This window comes from Setaria viridis, chromosome 2 (assembly GCF_005286985.2).
Source record: "Setaria viridis chromosome 2, Setaria_viridis_v4.0, whole genome shotgun sequence".
Lineage (NCBI taxonomy): Eukaryota > Viridiplantae > Streptophyta > Magnoliopsida > Poales > Poaceae > Setaria > Setaria viridis.
In genome coordinates this window covers 33,264,375-33,288,426 of record NC_048264.2, presented here as the reverse complement: position 1 = coordinate 33,288,426, position 24,052 = coordinate 33,264,375, and the positions used below count along the sequence as shown (strand labels likewise).

Sequence of the window (24,052 nt, the reverse complement as noted above, 5' to 3'; positions counted from 1 at the left end):
GGAGTATCAGGCATTGGATCTTGTGACTTTACCAAAGCTTGGAGTCCCTTGGCGAGATGGAAGGTGGATCTGGAAGGAGGTGAGGAAGGAGGTGATGAAGGTGGATATTTCTTTTCATTTTGTCCTGATTGTAAAAGGGGATGTACTGTGCTGCGGTACATCTTCCTTTGCTAAAAAACATTTGACTCGTGAAGGCTTGGCAATTGGAGAAATACATGTATATAATAAATTTAAAGACCTTCAAAACCACACAAAACCGACCTTAGCTCAGTTGGTAGAGCGGAGGACTGTAGTCGTCGCAGATAAATCCTTAGGTCGCTGGTTCGAATCCGGCAGGTCGGATTATTTTTTGTTTTTCCTCCCCACTATAATAACTTTTAAATTTTGTATTAACACAACACGTTGCTTGTGGATTTCAGTTTTTTTTAAATGACGGTATTCAAATTCAAAGCGCTACAGGAACAGCGGAAGTGCTTAACAAATGGCTACAGAACTTTTCCTCCAGCTGGGGTAGGATTCAAACACTTGTTCCAGTACAAAACATGTTACCCAGGGTGGGTTGTGATCCACGCATCGAGCTGGGTCAATCCACTCAGATGAAAATAGTAGAACAAAATAACAGATAGATGTTGGAATCCTACCCTAGCCAAACATCTCATCAGAACCGCACCAAACAAATTCAGCGATTCGACGCTGAAAAAGCATAGGACGAGTTGTTTAACTAGATGAACATCATGGTCTTTACTCTTTACAGGAAGGCGAGGTTTCCGCACCTGCACCATCCTTGCATTTAACAATGCCTGTGAAAGTCGTTGCTCTGGTTCTCTGCAAAAAAAGAAAGAAGAAAAAAAAGTCGTTGCTCTGTTAATCGACCTATAGTCCTGCAGTCAGGTTCAGAAGATGACCCCTCCGGCAACACATCCAAGAGATCATTCCGGTCCAAACGTTTGATGCAAGTAGGCAACTCGCCATCCATCATCGAAAACTCAGCTAGTACCGAGATGTCTACCGAGATGTCTGCTTTGGGAGAAGCAAAACGCCTGACTCTCCGAAACTCTTTATATGTCAATGTCTAATGATAACGAGAGCCACGTCCTGGAACACGTGCAGTAAAATTTCTCTAATTTTCACCATTGGCTTAAAGTAAACGTATTTGGATTCGTCACATGGAAATAATACCACTGAATTCATTATGAAAAATTCTCTCATAATACAGTATGGATTCTGTAAAATTTTATTACCACATATATATAAAGTTATAGTAAAAGTAATACGTTGGAGACCATTTATAAACGGAAGGAGTACATCATTTTACCATACTCCATACAGATAATCACCAACTTTTCTAACTGAATGGGCTAAAAGCACATTCTAAAAGGACAATTAATAGAGGCAAGTCTGCGCCAGGCCGTCAGCATAATGCTGAGAACCTAACCCATTCAACAGCATATGGCGGAAATCTTGAATCCAGTGCTTGCAATGCATGCTCTGAAATGTATTCTTGCCAGTGTAATCGTGCAAAGTGCCCAGGTTTCCACAATGAGTGTAGAGTGTAAATATTCTGGCCGCAGATCACTATATGATCCCCTGATGTGGATGGTCTAAGGGGGCAGCTCTCCAAGATGGGTGATCTTAAGACATTCATAGGTCCATGTTAAGACACTAGGAATGATACCCATTGACAGACATCTGCAATAGAATTGTGGTCAGAGCCTTTAATGTTGATGATAATGGCATGACCAGGTATTATGGGCAATATACAATCAGTTAGATGAATGATCACCACACAAATTTCATAGGTGCTAAGTGCTAATGAGAATAATTGTATATTCTGATGTCTGCAATTCTTTGTTAGCAAAACAGGTAAAGTGTACAGCACCCACAGCATATGGATTGCCCTTGCTATAGAGCAAAAGGAGTCTTCGACTAAAAGGGTTGGATTAGTGAATTTTTCTGCAGACATGAAAATGCCTAGCACATTTTCTGCTTGTTTGCCACAACCACAATCGAAGCATGTCACCCATCTAAATGTCTAATACAGGAAAAGTGTAGGATACCGTAGCTAGTTCAAGATACAACGAAGTAATTGGTAATCAAATGCAGGAGACTTTAGGTAAATGTGGATACACTACTTCTAAAAACAACGCTTTATGCAATTAACAAGAAAAACTGTTACATTGTTCAATGGTGACCATTCTCAAATTAGAGAGAGTATTTGGCTAAAAAAAAAGTGAGAGAGCATTCATCAGGAGGGGAACTAATACAGACATGAAACTGGGAAGTATAAAAATGATTTTTTCCCCATTCAACAACAATTGAAAAATCTATAGACATGAATGTAATTCTAGCGAGAACTGTATACCTGACATGTACTTGAGTTCAATGGTCGAATAGGAGATGCACAAGGCACAAGCCACCAAACTGAAAGCTGATTCTATTCAGTCAAGCCTGCAGCATCAGCCATGATCTCTTCGGAATCCATCTTGGTCATGCAGGCATAGCGTTGCAGCTTCTCATTGAACAACACGAGGGGATCCTTCTCCTTGAGCACGCCATTTTCGTCGTACGCGTCCCTGAGGAACAGGGCCCAGTTCATCTCCGTGCCAGCGAGGTAGAACGCACGGTTCTGCTTCTGCAGCGACTCGTACATGTGCCGCGTGAGCCCGAACTCCACCTTGAACTCGACGATGTGGTGGATCATGGCGCGCTTCTCCACCGTCAGGCTCAGGAATTCGTGCACCACCCCGACGCGGTACTTCTCCGCCTCGGGTGTCCACGGCTTGAGCAGCGCGCCGTTGGTGTACGGCGAGACCAGCGGGAACGTGGTCGCCGCGTCGAGGCGGTCGGCGTCCTCGGCGTCGAGCGGCATCAACCGGCGGTGCGGGACGGCGAAGCGGAAAGTGCGCCGGACGCGGCGCTCGTCCACGACAAAGTCGCGCTCCAGCGCGCTGACGGCGAGCGCGGGGTCCCAGCGCGCCAGCTCGAGGACGTGGCGGCCGTCCGAGGGGTCAACGACGACGCGGAAGTCGTCGGGGAAGTCGCGGACACGGTCACGGAAGTCGTCGGGGAGGCCGAGCACCGCACGGCAGTGGTGGAGCTTCGCGAGCGGCACGCGGCGGTGGGCGGTGAGCATGAGGAGCTTCCGGACCGCGCGCACCCGCGACGGGAGGAGCTCGTCGTGGATGCGGCGCTCTTCCTCGAGGAGCGAGCACATGAGCGGCGTGAGCGCGAGGTGCGGGACGGAGTCCACGACGGGGAGGTGGAACAGCAGCGGGTGGCGCGCAGCGGAGCGAGCCACTTTGCGGCCGCGGGGGAAGCCGAGCTCGCGGTGCAGCTTGCCGGCCTCGGAGAGGGGGATCCGGTGCGGAGGCGGGAGGGAAGCCAGGAACGAGCGCGCGCGGTGGAGGAAGCGGAAGGCCGTATCGCGGTCGAGCACGGCGTCGAGGGCCGGCACGCGGCGCGCCGCCTCCGGCTCAATGGGCGCGACCCGCGGGCTCTTGAGCTTCTTCAGGAGCTTCTTTCGCCGCTTGCAGGGGAGCAGTGGCAGGAGCGAGGCCGCCGCTTCCGCAACTGCGGCAGAAGATACTGGGGCAGGCGCCGGCGCCGGAGCGGGAGCTGGGACCGGAAGAAGGAGCGCTCTCGTGGCGCAGAAGAGGCGGCGCGCCATCGCGGGCGGCGGCGGCGCGGCGGGCGGCGGCCGCGTGGGATTAGCTGGGTTCAGTACTTCAGTCCAGGGTTTGATCAAAAGACGCACGAAAATTGAAGGCACTGCAACCGTCCGATCGTGGGGTCCACTCCACTTCCCACCCTACTTGCCACATCTGACTTCTCCCGTCCCCATCGTCCTCGTCGCATCCCGTACTCTTGCATTTCCTCCCTCCTGAGCCAAACCCCCAAATCCCCCCCGTCCGCCCAGAGCCGCCGCCGGTGACGGCGCCGCGGGCAATGGGGACGGAGGTGGCAGCCGTCGTGGACCTCGGGGCGTTTTCGCAGTCGGATCTCGTGGCGCTCGCTGCCGCGTCGCCCTACGCCGTCGACCCCCGCCGCGGCCGCCGCCGGGACGGCGACTTCCTCCCGCCCCCGAAGATCGACCGCGCCGTCTTCAACGAGAGCTCCGGCTCCCGCAAACAGACCTTCTCCCGCCACCGCCCCGCCACCAACATCTCCCACAACCTGACCCCCACCACCGCCGCGGCCTCCCCCTCCGCCGCCGCCGTCGCTGCCCCCGCGGAGGAGGACTCCGAGAACCGCCTCATTGTGTTCCACCTCCAACGCCTCTTCGCGCGCGATGACCCATCGTACCCAGCCCCACCCGCGATTCCACCCCGACATCAAACCCTAACCGCTCCCGCGACAACAGCACCTGCGCCCCTCGCGACGTCGCTGCCGCCGCCGCCGGCGTCGGTGGCGTCGGCGGCCACGGACCCCGACAGGGAAGTGTTGAATCCAAAAGGGGTGGCGGTTGATCTGGCCAGGCTCGCGGAGCTGGTTGACCCGTACGGGGTGGAGCTACAGCAGCGGACGGCAGGGTTGGGGTCGGAGTCCGAGCTGCTGGGATTCATGAATGCCCTGGAAGGGCAATGGGGAAGCCGGCGGCGTCGGAGGAAGTTTGTGGACGCCGGCATGTTCGCGGACCACCTGCCTCGTGGTTGGAAGTTGCTACTTGGGCTCAAGCGGAAGGAGCGTGTTGCATGGATTAATTGCCGTCGTTATGTGAGGTTCGTTCCTATTCCTCTACCCAGTCATGCTTGTTTGATTACATTTGGCATCAGTTTAGGTTTTTTGAGTGCATATGATGAATCAGATTGTGTTTCAAAATGTTTGCATCTTGCAAATGCTTGTCACAAGGATCAACGGATCATGGTGACCTCACAGTTCATCTGTTGTAGAAAGATTTCTTATTTTACTCTTTAGCAGTGAGCTGTCTTTAAAATTGTCAATGGATCAGTAACCTAAAGCAAACATTAAACTGAGATTAGGAACATTGGCCTTGTGTGTGGAATGTGCTTCTCACTTCGCGTGATCCTGAGTTTCATGCCCTGGCTTAATATTAAACATACACAATAACAGGCAATCAGGTACAAGCTATGTATATCTGAACAACTCTCTTCTGCGTACACATTTGAGAAATAGGAATTAGTGAAGTATCGTCGCATCAAGGCCATAGTCACCAGAAATATGGGTTGACCAGGTTGATGACCCCGCAGTCGAGGGACGTGGGTTGTAGGTTTCTAAAAACATGGATCAAAATGACTATTTCGGAACGAGTGACATCCCTGCTACAGCGGAGTCGTTACCCATGTAGAAAGAGGGGGCTTTGACCCTGCTCGACCCTGATCCTCGATTTGGGACGATGTCCCTGGGCCGCGGAATGCGCCATCAACCCTGACTCACGTTAGTTTCTAGATATCTAATGAAGATCTTAACTGCGACACAAGTGTTTGTTAGAACAGTATGCCACTATAGCATTTGCCTTTATAGAGTTGTAGTGCTTCATCTCCTCAGCACCTGGGCATATGCACTTTTTGACTGATTTCCTCATCTAATTAGTTTGAGATTACATTTGTGATTTGTCATGTTATATTCCTAGCACCATTGTTTACCAACTGCATATATCATTTTTCAGCCCCAAAGGACATCAGTTTGCGACTTGCAAAGAAGTGTCTACCTACCTCAGGTCTCTGCTTGGATATCCAGAGGCAAAGCCAACTACCACACAGATTAACAGTGCAGGAGTGCATGACTTAGATATCAATGTGAGTTTTTGACTATGCACCTCATCTGCATGCTTGAGTGTTCATGGTTTAACTCAAAACGTATTTTTTTATTAGTCTGCAGGTCATCAGCAAACCATCTCAATTGAGCAAAGGCAACTTGCAGTGCCACTTACTTCGGTTACATTGTTTAGTCATTCTGGTGATTCCCATGGACAAAAACTTCAGAAGGATGAAGCTCAGATGGAAGTGAATCCAAAGGAGTGCCGGAAATGCAACTTGACGTTTCATGATCAGGGTGCCTATATGCAACATCAGTTGTCCTTTCACCAAAGGAAAGCTAAAAGGCGCAGGGTTAGTAAATCCAGTGAACTAGGCACCTATGTAGATGGAAATTATGAAACCCAGCAGAAGACTCTTGGAGAGGGATTTGGCAATTCCAGCCATGGTGTTGCAGATGTAAGGTATCAAGGTCAGAGTCCAGCAAAACTGTTCGATGGGACCTTTTCAGGCCAGTTAGGTGTTCAACCATCGTTGAAGGCAGCGCCATTAGGGTTTCAGGAGATGACTGTGTTGCCTCAACTAGAAAAAGAACCTTCTGCTGGAGAGCCAGTCTCTATGAACAATAAGGACCCTCCTGAGGAGATGTCTGGCTTTCCGGAACAGGAAAGAGAATCTGCTGCTGGAGAACCCATTTCTAGGCATGGTAAGGACCCTCAGGAGATGATCAACTTTCCTGAACAGGAAAAAGAACCTGCTGCTAGAGAAGCAGTCTCTGGTTCAACCAGCGCAGCTGAACTGGAAAAAGGACCTTCTGCTGGAGGGCCCACCTCGGGGCATCATCTGGATGCTGTTGACAATTCAGACCATAGAACACATGATGAAACATGTGACAGTGCTGTAGCTTCTCTTTCTGTTGATGCTGAAAGTAAATTGAGTACTTGCAATGCCACTAATTTTCATGAGAATGACTGTTCAAAAGATCTAGAACTTTCAAATACAGATCATTCCCAAAAGTCCAACAGGTCTGATGAAACTTATGGTGTACCTAAAGAGGTTTCTCCAGCAGCAGATGATCCTGTTGAAAGCAAAAGCACAAATGATCTGATGGAGTGTACTGACATAACACAAACAGAACAAGTCTCTCAGCCCTATGATCTGCTTCATGGAAAATTTGGCAGTTCTGAAGGAAATGATTTTCACAACCAGCTGGAAAGTAACCCACTTTCTGGAACTAGGGATGAGCCGGATCTTAATTCAATTGGTATGGAGGTGGATGATGGTAATATAACTTGTAGTGTGGAGAATCCCACAAGTTTCAAAAGTGAGAGACCTCTTGATGACAAGATTATGGAGTGTGAAATGACTTCTTTGAAAGAGGATGGTATCAAAAGTGGCGTCACAATAAGGAATGTAAACCTCAATTCATGTTCGGATACAATATCTTCTCCTGTTTCTGGTGGAAACTATGAAACATCTAGTACTCCTGATGATGCTATTCGATCATCCATTATTGCCCAATGCTTTGGCACTAACTCTAATGATGAAAATGCTGGTAAGGATGGAAACTTTGCCAACCAAAACAGTGCTGGTAAGGGGGAAAATTTTGTCAGTCAGGAAAATGACATAGTGTATCAATCTAATTTGACCATGGGCCCTATCCCTCCTGCTCAAATTAATGTGGATTGTTTCACTTCTTGTTCAATGACTCCTGAAATCAAGAGCTATGGCAACAGAGGTGAAGATGATGGCAAAGAAGCATTGGTGAACTCGCAGAACATGGCAAGTAATGAAACAGGTTTTGATGTTGAAACTTATAACAGTGATATCTTCAATAGTACTATCACAGAAAGTAGTCTTGCCCAGCTGAATAATGCCATCAATATGAAAAACGATTTTGCAAGCTGCTACTCATTATCTGACCTAAACACACTTACTGGTGGTTCTGCAACTGATGAAATTGACATCCACGGTATGAGGAATTCTTTTGTTAGCTCCACCAGTCGCACTGATCAAAATGAACATTGCACACTGGATTTTGATATCAAGGGTTCCATGCTTGAGGCACTCGAAAAATCTGACAGTGACTTGGACAATCAATACAATGGTGCGGGACCTTCTTGTGACTCACTCCCTGCGGCTGGCACAAATGGGAACATTGATGATTTTATGTCCATGCAAACCAATTTTGGTAGCTTTACCTCTTTGGTTCGTGCTGTTGAAGATGTTCCACTGAGCAGGATTCTTCAAGATCAGGTATACTTTGCAGGATATGCTGACTCTCCACTTCCTCATTGTTCCTCTTTAATAATTGTTTGACAGTTTTACCTGTCATCTAGTCTGCTTAGGTTTCCAGTTGGTTATTATGCCATTGGATTTCGCGCATCAGTGATTGTTTTTTTAAGAAAAAGTTCCTAGTCGAATGATTTTTAATCAGAATAATCACTGTTAATTATGTTGGCCATGCTCTACGCATGGCATGGAGGGATAATATGCTCTTTTACTTGATAACTAAAACATATGTATTTGAGAAAGATGCTTCTTATCACAGAAGCGTATGTAATGTGTGATCACATGATATATTATGTTGAACCGTAAATACTTCTATATCATACGATTATCTTTATGTCATAGGTGTACTACATACCTTTACTCATCATGCACTATTCCGTAGTGGTTCTATGTTTGCTTCCAATTGCAATCAAGTTTGTTTATGTTCTGTTATCTAATAGCAATCTTTCATTGTTCTCCGAACAGTGTGATTTGCAACTTGGATTTGGTGGCCCGAAGCAGCCCATGTATCCTAGCTTTGAGCAGCAGCTAAGGATGGCCTCTGCTGGAGCTCCACCGTATGGGAACATGGGCAGGCATGACACTGTACCTGTACCTGAGCCGACACTGATGTTAGGATATGCACCACCACTTGGTAGCTGCCCTCCTCCGTTCCAGTTGGGTTGGGGGGCACCATCCTATTCAAAGATGGTCGGTGTGCTTCAATCTGTGTGCGTGTGGTGCAACAGCCAATTCCAGCATTTTGGCACCATTGCTGAGCAGCAGGCAGATTCCCTTGGCTACATTTGTCCGTCATGCAAGGGAAAATTTTCTGGTCATCTTGGCATCAATGGGCCGTCTATCTGAGATCCATTTCATATTGTAACCCAAACTGCTGGTGGTTCACTATCAATCAGTTTCTAGTTAATATGAGTCAAGTTGCACTTGTTGGGGTGTGTATGTAGCCCCTTGAACTTGTGGCCTTGTGCTGAGGAATGGCTTACCTTGAAATCTCAGGATATTGTTAACGTGGGCGATCCGAAACAATTAAGGACTGTTTTCATGTTAGAATCCTTGCCGCGTGAGGGTATTTGTGAAGCTTTGGCTCTTTGGGCGTTCTGGCCGACTGCTGGATGGTGATTCTTGATGGTATCTTTCAGGGTCCGTTGGTAACCACTAACCAGTCACTGTCATCACTTCTGCCGACTGTGTGTTCAGTTTCGTCAATTTTTCCCTTCCCTTTGGATTTGCCAGTAGCCTTGTAAGATGTCCTGCAACTTTCTGAATACTTATCTTTCAGTTGTTTGGATGGACTCAGAAGTCAGAACACACACGGCCATATGGGCTCCTGCACATATCCATCTGCATTTTCATGTTATTTTCGAAGTCACTTCCGTTAGAACTCTTAGCATCTTCTGAGCTTGCTCTAATAATCTCCATACATATACTTCTGCAGTTCTGCTGCACCACCTTTTGTAGCTCAATCTGACATGTAACAGCATAATCTTGTGAGAAAAAAACTGATAATGATGAGGGAACAAATAGATGAACGCACAAATTTAACATTTCGAAACGCGATCCTCTTTGCATGCACACGCACGCACTGCAATCTGTACCCATCGCAAGCTCCTAACGACACAAATGTACTGCCTGGTAGTAGCAGCAGTAGCCGCAGCAAACCACGTCAGAGGTGCAGCTCGCCGGAAGTGCGGCGCTCAAAATCGATCGCCATATTTTTGGCGTGGAATCACGTAGAAAAACACAGTGATTTTCTATGACTGATTCAATAGTATTCTTTAAGAGAGAATAAGCTGCATTACGGGCTGAAAAGAGCAACCGAACACAGGCACAAGCAATGCCCACAGTTTCTTTGGCAGCCTGAGGTGCGGCGCAGACCAAACGGAGCTGTGCCACACCAAACATACAGCGGCGAAGTGCAGCAGCAACCAGCAACCAAACACGCTCTAAGCTGCAGACGTAGCTCCTCTCGATCAGGCGCTCGGTGAACCAGTACTCGAGGTCCACGTAGCCCCGCGTGTCCTACACGGTGGACCTTGGGTAAAATTAGAGTGGGGCACACCTTAAGGATTAATGGAATTTTTGAAGCGTATGATGCATGGTTAAAAAATATTTAGCTTAGGTTAAAAAACTTTGCGTAAGGGCATGTGCCCTCACTCGCTTCAACTTGGATCCGCTAGACCCTGGTCACGATGCTTCACTGGTTCGTGGGGATTCCCCTGGAAGGTCCGAAATCTGCCACCTTGGCCATCTGATGCTCATCCAGCAGGATGTTGTCAATCTTGATATCCCGATGTATCACATACGTCGACGCGGAGGAATGGAGTTACGCCAGCCCGCAGCAATGCGCGTAGCCGATCCATCAAGGATAGTGATTGGGGACCTCGGCCAACACTTTAGATTCTAACAAACATGTCTTCTTCAAGTAAGTTTTTTTTTACAAAAGAAAAACTCTTAATAGATAGGTGCTAGAACATGGCTCCATTGCAGACGAACTCGTACACTAGGATTTTTCAATTGGGCCTCGAGGCAACACCGAAGAGGCGGACCACGTTCTAACCACCTGAGATAGGATAGCAAATTCATTGGTGAAACCGTCGATTTCTTGCTGAGTGATTTCTTTGGATCTATTAATGGTCACGACCAGGCTGTTTCAAAGGACCTTGTATGGCGTCCCTTGGCCTCTCCCTCCCAACTTGCGCATGTCATCAATGTTGTTGGTGGCCTTGTTGATCCCATGAACATCATCCTTTCCGCGAATCGCTACCGAGCGACGGAGCGAGGCAGCTAGTAACGGACGCCAAGTTCTCCTCCTCAAGATTGTACTGCATGGTAGTAGCAGCATTGCCGTCCACCGCCTCATAGCCGCCGCATGCATGAGGGAGATGAGATGGTGGGTCATGGCGCGGGTGTCGGGCCCGGGCAGTAGCCTGGAGCGCTGTCTCGAGTTGGAGCATGGTGGTCACCGTTCTTATAGTGATGGAGTCGGAAGCTTAAATTTATCTGGCTAGGGAGGTCAATAATATTAAATTTTTCAAAATTTAGCTAAAAATTATTTTTGGGAACTTTGCATAACCTTTGTGTGTGTGTGTGTGTGTGTGTGTGGTGGTGGTGGTGGTGGGGGGGGGGGGGGTGCCCCCTGCCTACATCATTGTGTCCTCACCTGTCATGCTGAGGCAATTCATCCCTACCACACCACGGCTTCCGCGCCCTCCAGACGGACCTGGAAGTCCATTATTTGCAGCAGCCTGCCGTCGCCCAGCACCAAGAAGGAATTAGGCAGCAGCCCATGCCCAAGGAGACTATGTGATCTGGTCGCCGCCTCGTCAGCAGCTCGAAGAGCATCGCGCTGAACCTATAGATGTCGCTTCTCTTGGTCAGGCACTCCGTGAAGGCGTGAACCAGTACTCGGGGTCTAGAGAGCCACGCGTGCCCTGCACTCTGGTCACGACCTTGAACGGGTTAGTCAGGATTCCCCTATAAGCCTTAAAATCCATCACCTTGGACATCGGGTGCTGTCCAGCAAGATGTTGTCATACTTGATATCTTGATGCATCACGGACGTCGACGCGGAGGTACTCCAGTGCTTTAGTTCTACCCGTGGCAATGCGGGTAGTTGATCCATCTAGGATAGTGATTGGGGATCCTCCGCAAAAATGTTAAATCTTTAGATTGCAACAAATTTCTATCCTCATCGGCGGATAGGTGCTAGAACAAGGTGCCGTTGGAGATGAACTCGTACACCAGGATTCGGCACTTGGCCTCGAGATAGGATGGTGACTTCATTGATGAAACCGTCAATTTCTTGCTGAGCGATTTCTTTGGATCTCTTTATGGACATGACCATGTTTTTTGAAAGTAGGCCCTGTACACGTCACGTGGCCTCCCCCTCCCAGCTTTCGCACATCGTCGAAGTTTGTTGGTGGCCTTGTTGATCTCCTGAAGATCATCCTTTCCGCAATATATCTCCACCAAGTGGTGGAGGCAGTGGCGGTGTGCAAGGGGCCTTCCCCGCTCCTCTATTTTTTTAGTAAAAAAATTCAAAAATTGATTAAATTTTATTTGTCCCGACAAGAAAAAGAATTTAAGCTTCTGGCTCCCCCTATGGCTCTGTCAACAAGATACTACATCAATAGCCCTCGGTTCGTCTAAAGTTTCTTTCTTTGATCTTCTTGGCCCTCCATATGATCTTATTTTTCTGACCACAACGATGGATAAAATCACAACCAAAATAATCGTTGTGGCTCCGGTGCTAGCCAGTTCATCACAGTGGGGACATATTCACACAGTACATCCGGAAATAATCTCATCACAACGATGGATAAAATCACCATTGGGAAGTAGTAACATATGGTGTCAGACCCTACTTTGATGAACTGGCTGGCACATCGACATGACTCTTCTTGCAAGGAAGCTGAACGCAACGCTTGCTCGTACCCGTGCATTAGCAGGAATAGCGTGTGCATTAGATTCCATATTTAGCTAGGGTTACCATTTGCGGTACTCCAAGGGCTATGAAGGAGAGGCCCGAGGGTGGTGAGGGAAGAGGCGTGCAAAACGTGAAGCCATGGGGCACATCAGGTGGATCTAGTATGGCCGTATGGGGCTGGAGCCCCCCTATCCCTGTGCAGCCCATAGAGCAAGAGGATTGGTGTAGTGTTACTGATGGTAAACAAAGTCAATTTCATAGTAAAAAATACATAATACCAAGTGGTAGAATTCAGTATCAATGAAAATAATCATGTAATATAGTACGTTATTAATGAAGTTGCATATGAAAAATATTTGAAATCCGATGATTAATTGATATTCAGATAACAACAGCGCTGAGTTCTAGTGTAAAGCAAATCATTTAGATTTAGAGATGTAGGTGTGATAACATTCCCTTTATTTCTTAATTATCTTCAAATCACTTATATTTTTGGAAAAAGTTGAAACGTTAGGAACCCTTAGAGCAACTCCAAGAGGTCCCTTAAATTACCCCTAATACCTTAATTAGGGAGAAAAAGAAAAAAAATAGCGCTCCAACAGTTTCCCAAAACCTGCCGCATCTTTTCGCCATCCCGAATCGAGAGACCGACGCCTTGCATATTTGCATGGGTCTCTCCTCCCCCAATCGCCCCGCGGTTCCTTTCCCCTGCACCGCACCTGATCCATTCTCCTGATTCATGAGAAAGCTTCGTCGACTCATTACGATTCCATTTTGCCTATCTCCAATTGGAGTTGGAGATCGCAGGGATAGATTTTTCTAGGTAGGACGGCGGCGGCTGGGAAGGGCGACAGGAGTCTCCCGGCGGCAGCGCAGGAGATCACGAAGAAGGGGAGGTGATCGTGTGTGAGGGGAGGTGGGCCGCCCAACTGATGGGCCCAATTATGATGATGTGATTTGTTTTGAAATATTGAGGGCTAGTTATTGGGGATCTGCTGTGGGATGATATAATTTTGGGGAAAGCAAATTTCGGAAAAGTATCCAATACATAGTTTTGAGGAAGAATTTTTTAAGAAACTCTTGGAGTTGCTCAGCATCTCAAAGAGACTGCTAATATTACCCCTAATAATTTTTTAGGGGAAAAATGAACAAAAAGGAACTCCAACGGTTCCCCTAAACTTCCCCCAATCTTTTCGCGATGCCAAAAATCAACCCCGCACCGCGTATATTTTCATGTCCCCGATTCTTTCCCAATCTCTAGCGCGCGCGACGCAGCCTGTTCCCACGCAGCTTCTTCCCGCGCCAGGCGGCGGCGTGGCGAGGGGTGGTAGGCGTCGGCAGGCCAGGGCGAGCGCCAGGCGGCGGTTCTGGTCAAGGGCGAGCGACAGCAGCGGTGTTCCAGGTCGAGTTCCACCGGCGGGGCGAGGGGTGCCAGGCGGCGATGGGCCGGGGCGAGCGCTAGGCGGTGGTCCAGGTGGAGGGTGAGCGGCGGGCCAGTGTGAGTGCCAGCGGCTGTGGTCCGGGTCGAGTTCCAGCGGCGGCGGCGGGGCAAGGATGCGCTAGGGGCTTGCCGGCGGCGGGGCGAGCGGTGGGGCTAGGGGCGGCGGCGGCGGGGCAAGGATGCGCCAGGGGCCTGCCGCACGCGGCCACAACCCCCAATGGCTTAGCGGCGACCGATTTTAGCTTAGTGCCATGGGCGAAGGCCATGGCCTTGCCGGCGGTGGTGACTGGAGAGGTGGGAGAGGTGGAATTGAAGGTATTGTACCACCCTATCCTCCGATTGATGCACCTGCCATTGACGATTCGGATCCCCTTGCATCAATGGTGGACCCTTGCAGCGACGACCCATCTGCACTTGTGAATGGTATGATTCCTGAGCACTTCATTCATGTACCTAAAGTTCAGATGTTGGATGAAATTTATATCTTGATGTCTGTTGTCACTAAGATGAGATGGATCATTTGCCATTGCAATGATGTCAAGAGTTGAGCTTATTATGGTAAATGAAAGAAGCTACACCCTAGCAGCTCTCTGATTCCTAGTATTTCAATTACAACTTTTTCAGGTTTGTGGCTTTTTGCAAGACATTTAGATTGTATTTTCAAACAAGACATTCCAAATGATAAATGCAAAATGAAATTAGTTATGTATTTAGGTAATCATAATGACCACTTACGCGTAAGATAAAAGTTTCCAGGTGCTTGAATATTCGCATCAAACCAGGAATTTGAATCATGGTATAATTCGCTGAATCACTTCGCCTGGCCACCATATGCATGTCCCATGATTCATGAATTACTGATGGCAATCTTGAGGCCTTCTTGCCTTGTATTACTGATCATTATTTAGTCAACCTTGCGATGCAGCATTTTGGCTTAGCTTTCATTTAGTTTGATCTGCTACTGATAACTTTGCTAATTTTGCTTGGTCATTGTTCAGATTCGTAATGGATTGATTTCTGATTCATAAAGGTTCTTAAGACTATCTCTGTGTGGTAAACTGATTGGAATGCAATCTGCTAAAAGTACCCAAGTGAACAGTTTCGTTTCCATGCTTTAATGTACATGGTTTGAAAGATTGAATTAATATAGCCTATAAGTTTTCGTTGGTTGAAATTCAATCTCATGGGTTAGTAGACTTATCCCTACTGCTGGATAATTAGTGCAATGGTGCAGCTTGTTTGAATATTCATGAATCAGACAGCAAGTCTGCTTGCCTATGCAATACTCTGGTGTGGACAGCTCTTTGATATCTAGCTTAAATGGACATATTGCTTATTTTGTCTACAGCCACAGCTATAGTTCTTATTATCTATTCATTGCGTTTTGACAAAAAAACTTACCACCGATGAAATGCTCGCAGGAAATGGATATTTTTTCAACATGATGATGGATGAAACTAATCTAGGAAATTCTGATTATTATAGCAACACATATGCTGATCAACACTCACAGGCAATTGAAGTTAGTCCAGCAGCCCCCTCCGTGAGGCTGAACCATAAGAGATCAAAGAATTTAAGTGACCATGAAGATGAGGTTTTGGTTTCAGCATGGCTGAATGTAAGCTTGGATCCGGTCATAGGTGAAGATAAAAAAGGTGGCAAGTATTGGTCTCATATCTGTGGTTACTTCCATGAACACAAGACGTGCACCTCAAAGCGTACCATAAATTCTCTCATGCACCGGTGGGAGACCATACAAAAATGTGTGAACAAGTTTTGTGGATGCCTAGCACGGATTGAGTTAAGGCATCAGAGTGGTAGTACAATGAAAGACAAGGTACTTACTCACTATGCAGTACCACGATTTGTTTCAACTATTTTATTTTAATACATCCCTTGTATGTTGGTGCATGTAGGTTGCAGAGGCATGTGCTTTGTACAAGTCTGAAGACAAACATCAGAAAGCATTCTAGTTCATGCATTGCTGGAATAAGCTGAGAATACAACTAAAATGGCTTTGTAAAATTGATGAATTGGCTGCTGGTAAAACATCTAACAAGAAGCAGAAGATAAGCTTAACTGCTAACCCGAATGCAAGTTCACCAAGTGAAATAGGATAAGGTGAGGTTCAAGGCCTAGAGAATAATGCATTGACAAGGCTAATTGGTAAGAAGAAGGCAAAAGCAGCATTGCTGCAAGAGAAGAAAAAGAGTGTGACAACAACCTTAAAAAATATGTGGGCACAGAAGAAAGAAGCTGATGTGGAGAAAGAGCTGAAAAAAGAGGAGAGGTTCAACAAAACTTTTACTCTTGAACAAGATCGAGTTGCTCTTGAACAAGATCGAGTTGCAAATGAAAAGCTACTTCTTGAGTTGAGGAGCCAGGAGGTCCAGCTGCAGAAATGGAGGGACGAAGAGAGAATTATGACCATGGACCTGACTGCCATGCCAGATGATCAAAAGAAATACTACATATTCTTGCGGCTGAGATCATGAGCCGACTATCATGATCAAAAAAGAAATTCTGTGCAGGTTGAGAAAGGCTTCTATGATGGGAAGGTTCTCAGGGCTGTCATTTAGATGCCTGACAGCGTCGGTGCTTGTTATTACTCGTGCTGGAATATCTTCTGTTGAAGGGGTTCAATGTGTTGATCTTTGTAGTTCAATGTAAATGCTGAAGGTCTATGTGTGAGACAATGGTGGTATCATGTGTGTTTCCAAGTTACTATACCAGAATACCTGTTATTGGCAATTTTTTAATATCTGGTTAACTTCTAATTAACCTTTATTTGTTGACTGCATGGCCTGCAAGCTGTCTGGCTGTACCCCTGAAGTTAGACTCATGGACTGCAAACTGAGCATTTGTTGACCTGCTGGATGTTATTTTAGTACCATATGATTTGGTGTGGAAAGCTGTTATAGAGCAGTACTAATTACTAAGCAGTAAGCACTGAGGCTTCGTGACAATGCTAGCTGCAATCTTCATTCATTGCATGAGGAATCAATAGAAACACTTCGTCCAGTTTTCTCCGGTGGTGAGATAATGGTCCTTCTGCAATCTTCCTGGGTTCTGACGGCTTGATGGTGCGTGAGGAAATAAACAGCCTGGCGGCGTGATGGTGCGTCACTCGTGATGGCGTGAGGAAATAAACAGCGGCAACAGGAGGGTTCCAAGCCGGCGGCGTGATCTTCTTTTAGAAAAAAAATGAATTCTAAAATAGATCCAATACGATGACGTGGTCTGATTTGAAATATTGGAAGACTAGCTTTTTAGCATTCTGCTGTAGGCTGATACGTTTTGGGGGAGGAATTTTTTAGCATAGCCCCCAATATCTCATTTTGGGAAAGAATTTTTTAGCATACTCTTGTTCTAATAATAACGAGACAAATTAAATTGTTCCCTTTTGTTCGTCCGTCCGTACTCGTGGACGTTCTTGCTTGTGACCTTGTCCATTAATTGTTCCTTTGGGCCTTTGGCTAATAATAGTCCAATGCCAGGCTAGAATAGTAGTGCAACGAGCCCGTTTATCATCTGGCCCAAGTACCGGGCCCATTATAAGTGGGCTATTCCCATTCTTCCGTGTCCAAGCCGACAGCCGCCGCAGCCTCACAGTGTCACAATCCACAGATCGTTATCTAGGGCTCGAGAGGGAGAGGTTAGGGCTCGATCGCGGGCGATGGGGTCCCCTCGCCGTAACCGCAGTAAGGAGGAGGCAAGCGTGTCTGAGGCCGGTGACTTCGACCGCGGGGGCAAACAGCTGGCGAGCGCGTCGGAGCCTCGGAGGGGTGTGAGATCTTCAGGTTGAAGGAGGCGAATGAGGCGATAGCGGCGAAGGGTCGCTTGTCGGCGGCGAGGCCCACGGAGAAGGAAGCCTAGACGGCCGGGGCCGGGAAGAAGAAGAAGAAGGTGGTCAAGAAGAAGTTGCCCGAGGCGCACATCGACGATATGGAGGAAAGGCTCTACACGATCAAGGACATCCCTGAAGACGACTTGGCCAAGTACTATTCCCAGGAGTTCCGCGATATCTACGGTGCAGAAAAGGTTATCGCTCACAAAATCGCGGCCTACCAGCGCGCCCTCCTCGCCCAGTACGATGCTCTGGGCTTTGCGGAGGACGAAACGGAGGTCAGCGACGAGGAGGAGCTCACCGACGACAAGGACAAGGTGGAGGCAGCAAACTAATAAGAAGATTCCAAAAGCTTGCCAGATTCTGTTTTGGATTGTGGTATAACACTACTTTTTCCGCTTGCGTTTCATTTCATATGCTTCGTCAGGCCTCGTTCGTTTGGTCTGGATTGAGGCTAGGAACTATTCCAGCTGATCAATGTTAATACAAATAAGCTTATCATTCTAACTGGAACAGTTCCAGGGGAACCCTTAATAAGACGCAAACCAAACAGGCGCATCACTGTTTTTATTTGAAGTTTCCGCCTCCCACACAGCTACGACATGCAGCTACTGATAAGTAGCTGGGTAGCACACACATTCGCTTCAAGTTCAAGCCCTTGTGATTCTGATCTGAAGACGATCTATATATATCATTATTTATTCATCGGTCGTCATATTTCAGATCCTGAAAACAATAACATACATGTCAAAATCTGTCGCGCGCGCGGCATGAGTTTGCATACTATTTCAGCTCTAGGGACGACGCGAGCAATGTGACGTACCGGCGATATTCGATCTGGACCTTGCCGGCGTTGGGGTCGGCGATGACGGCGAAGGCCTCCTGCGAGAGGTCGATGGTGCCCGCGCAGCCCGCGGGGCAGAGGTCGACGATCTTGACGGTGACGCTCCGGCCGGTGCACGGGTGCGCCACGCCCTCGTTGGTGGCGCCCTTGCACCTGACCACGTAGCGGTGGCCGCACGCCTCGCCGCCGTTCCAGAAGGCGTCGCTCGCCGCCGCTATCATCGTGCCCTGGTCCTCGTACCCGTAGCACGCCGACGCTGCATACATGTGCATCCATGCACGCGATCGACTACGTTATTGAGATGAAGTGATAATTAACAAGGAATGAAAGCAAGTAGCTAGTCTACGCACGTGTGTAGCTAGGGGTGTAGAAAGTTGCGAACCCACGAGTCCCCGCGACCAGGGACGCCATCGCAAGGCCTACCGCCATGGCCAGAACCGCTGAGGCTGTAGCCTTAGGCATCGTCATTGCCATATGGATCCCGTACACGAGGCAGAGCAGTACTTGCTCACCTGGCAGGAGTGGTCAAGGCTAAGGATATACGACTACGAGGGGTGCGACGAAACTAACTGGGATCCGCGGCGCATTTTATAGGCAAGCTGCGCGAGGTCCCAGCAGATGAGGCAAGAGCCATGCCCAAGCAAGAAAAATGTGTAAAAAGAAAGCCAAGTGATGTCTCGCTGCGGTCCAAGCAATGGGATCCACATTGCGCTACACTACACCTCGTTACTTCCTACGCAGAATGCCACTCCACGAACGTTCGAATGAGCGAGGCATCCGTATCCGCCAGTGGGAATCCAGTGAAAATAACGCAATGAGAGTGAGCGAGGTCCGTTTCAATCCTCGGGAGGTACGGCTCGTTATCTCCCAAGGATGATTAGTAGATGGTAAAAATGGTTATTCTTCGGGCATGGATCTGCGCGCATGCCGTCACGACTGCGCGGCTGGGGCTGGTGGCGTCGCGACCTCTGCCTGCGAGTCCTCGCGTCGCCCGCCGGTTTGGCTTCTCTCGGCGGTCGCACCCGCACCGCGTGTGGCGTAGGGCGTGTCCCGCCCGCGCTGCGGACAAACGCAGCTGCCAGCCGGCTTATGATTTTTTTTTCTGAATGGACACGAGATTGTGCTTATTTCATTGATAGAGAAGAGAGTTACAGCCCGCTAATCGGGTAGGGTACACGCAATTACACGATTACTCTTTAGACGAAAATAACGCTAAGTCCTTTGCCCCTGCTATTATCCACGCTCCCACTTCTTCCTTGATTTTTGCCACTAATACGATGGCTGTCATCTCTTCTTGATTGAATAGACGCCTCTTCCGCTCCTTCTAAATTTCCCATATGATCAGCAGTGTCATGGAGCACGTTCCCTTCCTGGGGGGTTTCTGTTTTAGTGGTCATGTTTATCCACCAGTCCAACACGTTGTTGCTTTGTCGCCATTCTGAGGGGTGTATGCTTGGCTGTGTCGTCCATTCCGCCACCAGGCTCCAAATTCTCCTGGTGAATCTGCATTCGATCAGTAGGTGATGTGCTGTCTCTTCTTGGCATCTGCATAAGGGGCATGTAGGGGAGTGTGGCCATCTCCTACGTGCAAGCCAATCAGCTGACCACACTCGGTTTTGTAATATCAGCCACGCAAAGAATTTGCACTTCAGCGGTGCCTATCAGCGCCAAAGTGTTTTGCTATGCGGTGCTTTGGTAGATCCAAAGAACTGTGCTTTATGCCGAGGCCGCTGAGTACTTCCCACTCGACGTAAATTTCTAGCGAATGATGTCCTCTTGTTGCGGTTGCAGTTGGATCTCTATGGTTAGTCGCCAAAGCATCATGAATTCTTGCAGGTGCATCGCTGTTACTCCGCCGTGTATGTTTATGTCTCTGATCCAATTGTTCCCCCTATATGGCCTTCGCCAGACATCTTTTTTCCCTTTGGAGATCGCATAGATGTTTGGTGTAATGTCCTTTGGTCTCATGCCTTGCACCCAGCCCGAGTGCCAGGAGCTCATCTTCTGCCTGTTCCCCACTGTGATGCTTGTGCATGCCGCAAACAAAAGGCAATCCGTGTCATCACATGGTGTCTCCATTCCAATTCACATTTTTTGTGGTGACTCCCACTCGTGCCAAAGCCATCATAGTCTCAGTGCTCTTGCGAATTTGTGAAGATTAAGCACACCTAGCTCTCCGTTTACTTTCGGTAGGCAACTCTTGACCCAATTTACCTTGCATTTCCCACGAGTGAGTGCTTTGTCTCCTACCCACAGGAATCTTTTCCTTATTTTGTCAAGATCCTCAAGTATTTCGTTTGGCATTTTGATTACTATCAGTAGGTATAGCGGTTGTGCTGTTAGTACCGCTTTGGTGAGGCAAGCTCGTTCTGCTTGGCTAAGATTGCGGCCGTGCCATCCCGACAGCTTGTTTGCTGCTTTGTCAATCAGAGGTTGAAAGTCGAGTTTCTTTAGTTATCTTATCACTAGGGGGAGTCCGAGGTATCTTATTGGGAAGCCTGTTCGAGTTATTGACAGTTCTAATAGGACTTCCTCCAGATCAACTCTCTCACAGCTGATGGGAGCCACGGTTGTTTTTTTGAAGGTTTGTTTTAGTCCAGTTGCCTCTCCGAAAAGGCGCAACAGTTTTGTGGTGTTCGCGATGTCCACAGGTGTTGTCTTTACGAAGATGACTGCGTCGTCAGCGTACATTGAGATACGGGTGCGTGCTACTCGCCCTCCCAGCTTGCTCAGCAATCCCATGTCCGTTGCTTTGTGTATCAGCTGGTATAGCGGGTCGATCGCGAGGATGAAGAGAAAAGGGGACAGCGGGTCTCCTTGTCGTAGGCCGCGTCCGTGCTCAATCAGGTCAGACGGGAAGCCGTTCAGTAGAATTTTTGAGATGGATGTGGCTAGCATTGTCGCAATCCAGTCCCGCCATCTTGTGGGGAAGCCTCTGTGCTGCATCAGATAGTAGGTAATCCCAACGCACCGAGTTGAAGGCCTTTGAGATATCCAGCTTTATTAACAGTGCAGGTTCCTTAACACAGGAGGAGCACTCAACTGAAGGCTAACCTATTACATCACTATCCAAAATTTAGGTTGCCGAGGAGTACAACAAAAGATTAGCCTCCTACAGTATTCCACCTAAAAGTTATCTAGGTTTCCTACTGAGGGAACACTATGTGTCGGAGAAGGGGTGTCGCCATCTTCAATGTCCATACTGGACGCTCCCACTACCTCCACATGATCTTCTTGCTCGTCCAACTGCATTTCCAAGGCATGGATAGCATCGAGCTCGGCGTGGTGCTCGTCCAAGTGGGCATTAGCAACTGCGAGCTCCATCTTAGCCTCCATCTTTTCTTCGGCAAGCTGAATCATGTCATGCTCCATATCCGTCACTTCTTCTTCAAGCTCAGAAATCCTAGCCTGCATGTCATGGACCTGTATGCTCCTCTGGATGAGCTGATATGACCGCTCCACCAAATCTCTCTTGGCGGCGTTGAAATGCTCCTGGGTATCCACGGCTATTCGAGCCAAGACAGCCATAGCCCGGCCTTGAAGCTCAATCAGCCGGTACAACGCTGACATGCACCTGGTTGTGGTAGAGAGGGTGACCAACGAGTGGGAGGTTGCCAACACCTCCATGTTGTTGACGCGATCAAGCCAAGCTGGGTCCAGCCGATCCCTGGCGGGAAACAAGCCGATCGGGTCCAAAAGGACCTCAAGCGGGTGTAGCCGGCAAAACTGGGTGAGGGCCTGCAGGGCAGCCGACTCCCAGGTGTCCTCAAGGGCGTGACCATAGGTCGAGACCTCGAGCTGGGGCCACTCGGGCTGTACAGGGGGTGGAGGTACAACCACTTGCACATTGCACCGTTGCACTTCGTGCTCCTGGTACTCCCGTCCCGCGTAAAGAGGCGGTGACTGGTACCCAAACCACCTCAAGGTATCCCACAAAATAGCAGGAAAACCCTCGAAGTGTAGGCACGTGGAGTGGGTAGTGCCATCAGCGTCGTGAAACACATGCCCGGGAGCAGCCATCTGGAACCAAGAACCGAAACAAGCGTGAGATAGAACCCCAAGGAGAACAGATTGGGCAGGAAAAACACTCGGAGTTTGACCAGAGCGCAAGCTGAGAAGGCAACTAGAAGTCCTTAAAGCGAAGAAGAGCTTTTACCAAGGCAAGGTTGTTGTAGGGAGGTGGTTTCACAGATTTTAGTTCATGACGCATGCACGACCTACCTCGTCCTCTCAACCAAAGCAACTGCCAAAAACTTTGGTCTTACGCGGTCAGTGCCGGTGGCAAGGCAACCAGTACGTCGCTCCCTATAGTAGCTAGTCAGTTTCTAGCATCGTTTCCCTAGCGAACGCAGTTAGTGTACCTGCAGAAAAAAACACAATCACATGAACCTTTTGTGCCAGCACTCACGAAAGCGTCCCTAAGCATTATCGTTCACTATAGAAATGGTACCCATGCGTTTAACGCTGCATGGACAGCACAACAACCGTGGAAATAGGTCCCATTTGAATGGAACCATATAACCCTTCGCATACTCGAGATGCGGAATCAGCGCACGTATAATAGACGTGGGCGAATAACCATGATGATAGGCTCATTGGAATCGAACCATACCACCCTTCGCATGAATTAACATACGGAACCTGCGCACGTATGATAAACATGGGCAAAACAACCGCCATGATATGGTCCTTTGAATGGAACTCCCTAACAACTCAGCACACGTATGATACACGTGGCGAAGTGCTGGGGGTTAGCAAAATAACCAATAAGTAATAGCCACCTAAAATAACCCAAAAATCCCCTAGGGCCTCTCGTACTAAGATCATCCTTAACGATCGTACGAGATTTTTCAACATTTTTCTTGCAAATTTTATTCAAAAAGAACGTGTTTTAGGACCCATTGTGTTCTCTGTCCTGCTAAACCAGCTCTGATACCAGCTGTGACGGAGCACCTTGGATTAACTCAACTAAAGATCGGTTATGTCACTCAACACGCGAATCTCATGCCTTAATCAAGTTAACTCGACGATCCGTCGGATTTCATCCGATTTAACCACTTAACAGGACCGAGTTAGCATAGCTCACACGAAGGTGAGTGGTTCCAGAGAATACAACAGATCCATAATTAGTTTAACAATTCATTACACACTGGTTTGAAATCAGAGTTTTACAAGGTTCGAAAGAAACAACGGAAAACAAAAACATAGCGGAAGCTAGCGCTGGGATCGGATGTCCCTGGTTAGGCCAAACAGGACATCAGTGATTCCACTCGACCGTCCACCCAGGAGGAAGCTTGGGCGGCCAAGTGCCAACAGTAGCAAGCTCGGAAGTTTCAACTTCACCTAAAAAGAGATGCCACAAACAAGGCTGAGCTTCTAAGCTCAACAAGACTTAATCGACCGGTAGGAAGGCTACTCCACCACTTCTAGACATGCCAGGCTCTTTGGCTGAGGGGTTTTGTTGCCAAAAAGGACTATGTTAGGTCCT

At 48.2% G+C, this 24,052-nt stretch overlaps 3 protein-coding genes and 1 non-coding gene across 4 annotated transcripts; 2 read left to right on the top strand and 2 right to left on the bottom strand.

Annotated features, from left to right (window-relative positions):
* Positions 1 to 256: 256 nt before the first annotated feature.
* Positions 257 to 342, top strand: TRNAY-GUA (transfer RNA tyrosine (anticodon GUA)). Its single transcript is given in 2 exon segments — positions 257 to 293; positions 307 to 342. It is a non-coding gene; the product is annotated as a tRNA-Tyr (tRNA).
* An 858-nt stretch (positions 343 to 1,200) lies between these two features.
* Positions 1,201 to 3,790, bottom strand: LOC117843438 (protein WHAT'S THIS FACTOR 1 homolog, chloroplastic). Its single transcript, XM_034724022.2, has 2 exons — positions 2,363 to 3,790; positions 1,201 to 1,689 (listed from the first exon to the last, which is right to left on the bottom strand). Exon 1 carries the CDS (start codon positions 3,665 to 3,667, stop codon positions 2,435 to 2,437), a length of 1,233 nt encoding a protein of 410 aa, XP_034579913.1. The 5' UTR covers positions 3,668 to 3,790; the 3' UTR covers positions 1,201 to 1,689; positions 2,363 to 2,434.
* A 63-nt stretch (positions 3,791 to 3,853) lies between these two features.
* LOC117843437 (uncharacterized) lies at positions 3,854 to 9,013 on the top strand. Its single transcript, XM_034724021.2, has 4 exons — positions 3,854 to 4,718; positions 5,627 to 5,756; positions 5,832 to 7,970; positions 8,472 to 9,013. The coding sequence occupies exons 1-4, from the start codon at positions 3,946 to 3,948 to the stop codon at positions 8,850 to 8,852; spliced, it is 3,423 nt and encodes a 1,140-aa protein (XP_034579912.1). The 5' UTR covers positions 3,854 to 3,945; the 3' UTR covers positions 8,853 to 9,013.
* Positions 9,014 to 18,503: 9,490 nt separating this feature from the next.
* On the bottom strand, positions 18,504 to 19,032 carry LOC117844281 (EG45-like domain containing protein). The gene is made up of 2 exons (XM_034725023.1): positions 18,915 to 19,032; positions 18,504 to 18,820 (listed from the first exon to the last, which is right to left on the bottom strand). The coding sequence occupies exons 1-2, from the start codon at positions 19,030 to 19,032 to the stop codon at positions 18,504 to 18,506; spliced, it is 435 nt and encodes a 144-aa protein (XP_034580914.1).
* Positions 19,033 to 24,052: the final 5,020 nt, after the last annotated feature.

Excerpts from the sequence above, each read along its gene's own strand:
- LOC117843438 (XM_034724022.2), bottom strand. The coding sequence starts at position 3,667 with ATGGCGCGCCGCCTCTTCTGCGCCACGAGAGCGCTCCTTCTTCCGGTC.
- LOC117844281 (XM_034725023.1), bottom strand. The coding sequence starts at position 19,032 with ATGACGATGCCTAAGGCTACAGCCTCAGCGGTTCTGGCCATGGCGGTA. Across the intron at positions 18,821-18,914 it reads CTACACCCCTAGCTACACAC|CGTCGGCGTGCTACGGGTAC; the intron begins GTGCGTAGACTA and ends ACATGTATGCAG.
- LOC117843437 (XM_034724021.2), top strand. The coding sequence starts at position 3,946 with ATGGGGACGGAGGTGGCAGCCGTCGTGGACCTCGGGGCGTTTTCGCAG. Across the intron at positions 5,757-5,831 it reads TGCATGACTTAGATATCAAT|TCTGCAGGTCATCAGCAAAC; the intron begins GTGAGTTTTTGA and ends TTTTTTTATTAG. Across the intron at positions 7,971-8,471 it reads GCAGGATTCTTCAAGATCAG|TGTGATTTGCAACTTGGATT; the intron begins GTATACTTTGCA and ends TTCTCCGAACAG.